The sequence below is a fragment of the Eimeria mitis genome, genomic scaffold (assembly GCF_000499745.2).
Source record: "Eimeria mitis Houghton genomic scaffold, Emh_scaff4000, whole genome shotgun sequence".
Classification (NCBI taxonomy): Eukaryota; Apicomplexa; class Conoidasida; order Eucoccidiorida; family Eimeriidae; genus Eimeria; species Eimeria mitis.
Window position 1 is genome coordinate 1 of NW_013572335.1, and position 3,005 is coordinate 3,005.

Below are 3,005 nucleotides of genomic sequence, written 5' to 3' on the forward strand. Positions count from 1 at the left end.
TATATATATATATATATATGTTTTTGTGCGTGTTGCTACTACAGGCTGCAGCAGTCTCTTGTTGCCTTTATAGAAAGCCAAGAGGAGGAGAGGAGACACCTGGCGGGGGCACTCTTAGAGAAGGCGCTGTGGGCCCCAAACCACCCCTGCTTTCATGCTGCGGAGACACCGCAGCAGCAGCAACAGCAGCAGCAGCAGCAGCAGCAACAGCAGCAACAGCCTGTGTAGCAGCAGCTGCTGCAGCAGGAGCAGCTGCTGCTGCTCCTGCTGCAGCAGGAACATGCTGGCTACGCTGCAGATGGGTGCTGCTGCTGCAGCAGCACAGAGCGTGAGCTGTCTCCGTTTCTCCTTTTGCATGAGGAGACACCGCAACCAGCAGCAGCAAAAGGAGACTGCAGCAGGATAGCTTTTTTTTTTTTCTTATAGAACAGAAAAAACACAAAAGAGACAGAGGAGACAAACGACACAAAAAGGAGACAAGAGAGAAAGAAAAGAGACAGGGGAGAAAGAATAGACAGCAGAGATAGAGCACACGCAGCACAAAGAAAATAGAGAACACACAGGAGACACAGCATAGATACGAGAGACAGAGGAGACAGAGGAGACAAAGGAGACAGAAGAGAAAGGAGACAGAAGAGAAGGGAGACAGTTAGTTAGGGGTTGTGCTGCTGTGTTGTCACCTCTGGCAGCTGAAGAGGGACCCATGCATCTGCTGCTGCTTCTGTCCTGTCTCTGTGCTGCTGTCTCTGCTGCTGTTTCTTCTCCTTCTGCTGCTGCTGCTGCTGCTGCTGCTGCAGCTGCAGCTGTTGCTGCTGCTGCTGCTGCTGCAGCTGCAGTGTGTTTAGTGGAAACGGAGACAGGACAGTTTCCCATCGTCTCCTCCCGCCACCACAGCAGCGGAGACACTTTCTACTGTCTCTTGTTTTTTTTTATACAGCTGTATTATCTTCAGTGCCTGTACACCTCCGCGGTTTACGCATCCATATCCCCAGCACACCTTGGGCCTTGGGGGCCCCCCACCCATAGTAGCAGCTAGGAACCCCCCGAAGGTATGGATGAGTGCGGGCCCCCTACGCGTAGCAGCAGCTGGGGCCCCCCCAAGGGTAGCAGCAGCGGGGGGCCCCCCAAGGGTAGCAGCAGCGGGGGGCCCCCCATGGGTAGCAGCAGCTGGGGGCCCCCCAAGGGTAGCAGCAGCTGGGGCCCCCCCCCCAAGGCCCATATCGAGCATGTATACAGCTCCTTCTGCTGCGCCAGCACAAAGAAAGCCCATTTGTTCATCGATGACAGCCCCACACAAGAAGCCACGAGTGGATGCATGCACGTTGGCTGTTGGGGTGTCTGTACACCTCAGGTCCCATAGCTTGCAGCAGCCATCGGCACCCAGGGTAGCAACAGCAGAACAGGGTAGGGGGCCCCCACCCCGCCGCAGCGGCAGCACTGCGTTGAGGGCTGCTGGGTGGGCCCAAGCTGTACATACAGCTGAAGGGAGACAACGCAAGTCGAAGACACAGAGACGCCCGTCTCCTCTCCCCCCAGAGAGAAGCAGCGGAACAAACCCACTGCTGCTGCTGCTGCTGCTGATGTCTGTGACGCTTGGTGCTGCTGCTGCTGCTGCTTCTGGTGGGGGTAGCAGCAACTGAAGGTCCCCTACAGCCCCGTTGTGTGCTGCTGTTACTGTTGCTGCTACTTTTGCTGCATTCAGGTCCCATACATACACCGAGCCGCTGCGGCTACCAGCAGCAGCAAAAGCATTGAGCCACACAAACTGCAGCAACGGAGACAGCTCACATAGAGACCCCCCTGCTGCTAGATCGACAGCAGGCAGCTCAGCTATCTGTCTCCTCCCCTTTACATTCCACAGACGCAGAGACCCATCGTACCCTACAGAAGCAGCCAGGGGGTCCTCATTGGGGCCCTCGGGGCACCCGGGGCCCCCAGGGGCCCCAGCGGACCCAGGGGGGGCCCCCCAGGGGCCCCTCACCTTCAGGTCACTGACACCCGCGCGGTGCCCAGGGAGAATCTCGGTCGAGCGTATTCTCCTCTTCCTAGTACCCCCTTCTGGTCTGGGGGGCCCCCTGCGGGGGCCCCTGGTTGCTCTGGTAGTGAGTTGCTGCAGCTGCTGCTGCAGCAGCTGCTCGTGCTCCAGCTGCTCCTCGTATGGTGTTTGGGGCCCCCAAAAAGAATCTATATCTCTCTCTGTGTATGTAGAGGGAGAGGAGACATCAGGCCAGAGACAGACGCGGCCATCCATACCCCCAGAAAGGAGACAGTCTCCAGCAGCAAAAGCGCAGCAGGTGACCCAGTCGTTGTGGCCCCACGTAGCCCCATACAGCTCAGCAACCAGCCCCATAGGTATGTCTGTGCATGCAGCTGCTGCTGCTGCGCATGCATCCGCCCGCTTACACTCCAATAAATTAAACAAACGCAGAGAACCGTCCGCGCTCCCACTCGCACACAGCCTCTCTGAACACGCAGCACCAACCACACACAAACATGCATGCATGCAGCAGCAGCAGAAGCAGCAGCTGCTGCTGCTGCTGTTGCTGCTGCTTCTGGCGCGCTGCTTTAGCTGATGGCGTGCTGGTGTGTCTGCTGCTGCTGCTGCTGCTGCGTGAACAGCAACAGCAACAGCAGCAGCAGCAGCAGCAACAGCAGAGGAATCCTGCGTCCCCACAGGCCCCTTTTTTATGGGGGGGATACACCAGAGCAGCAGCAGCAAGGCGTGTGCTGCTGCTGCAGAGTGAAACCTTATTAAGTTTCTAGGGTTTAGGGTTTAGGGTTTAGGGTTTAGGGTTTAGGTCGCACTTGATGGGTGCACGTCTATACAGAGAATAGAACGATCGTGGCACTCAGAGAAAAAAGCAACAGCAGGGGGGCCCCTCCTCAGTGCTGCTGCGTTTCGCAATATATGTGTAGGATAGCTAACCCACTGTGCTGCTGCTGCTGCTGCAATGAGTCCTTCTGAAGAGCTTTCTTATAGAACGGCCGCTACTGGTTGTGCTGTA

The 3,005-nt window shown here is 57.1% G+C and overlaps 1 protein-coding gene across 1 annotated transcript in view; it reads right to left on the reverse strand.

Moving 5' to 3' along the window:
• Positions 1 to 653: 653 nt before the first annotated feature.
• The window catches only part of EMH_0071470 (WD domain, G-beta repeat-containing protein, putative), a gene marked incomplete at both ends in the record, with an annotated part of 2,859 nt that continues 507 nt past the window's right edge, over positions 654 to 3,005 (reverse strand). The window contains 2 exons of the mRNA XM_013499106.1: positions 654 to 830; positions 998 to 2,463. Of these exons, the coding sequence (XP_013354560.1) occupies positions 654 to 830; positions 998 to 2,463 (1,643 nt within the window). The remainder of the gene's footprint in view (positions 831 to 997; positions 2,464 to 3,005) is intronic.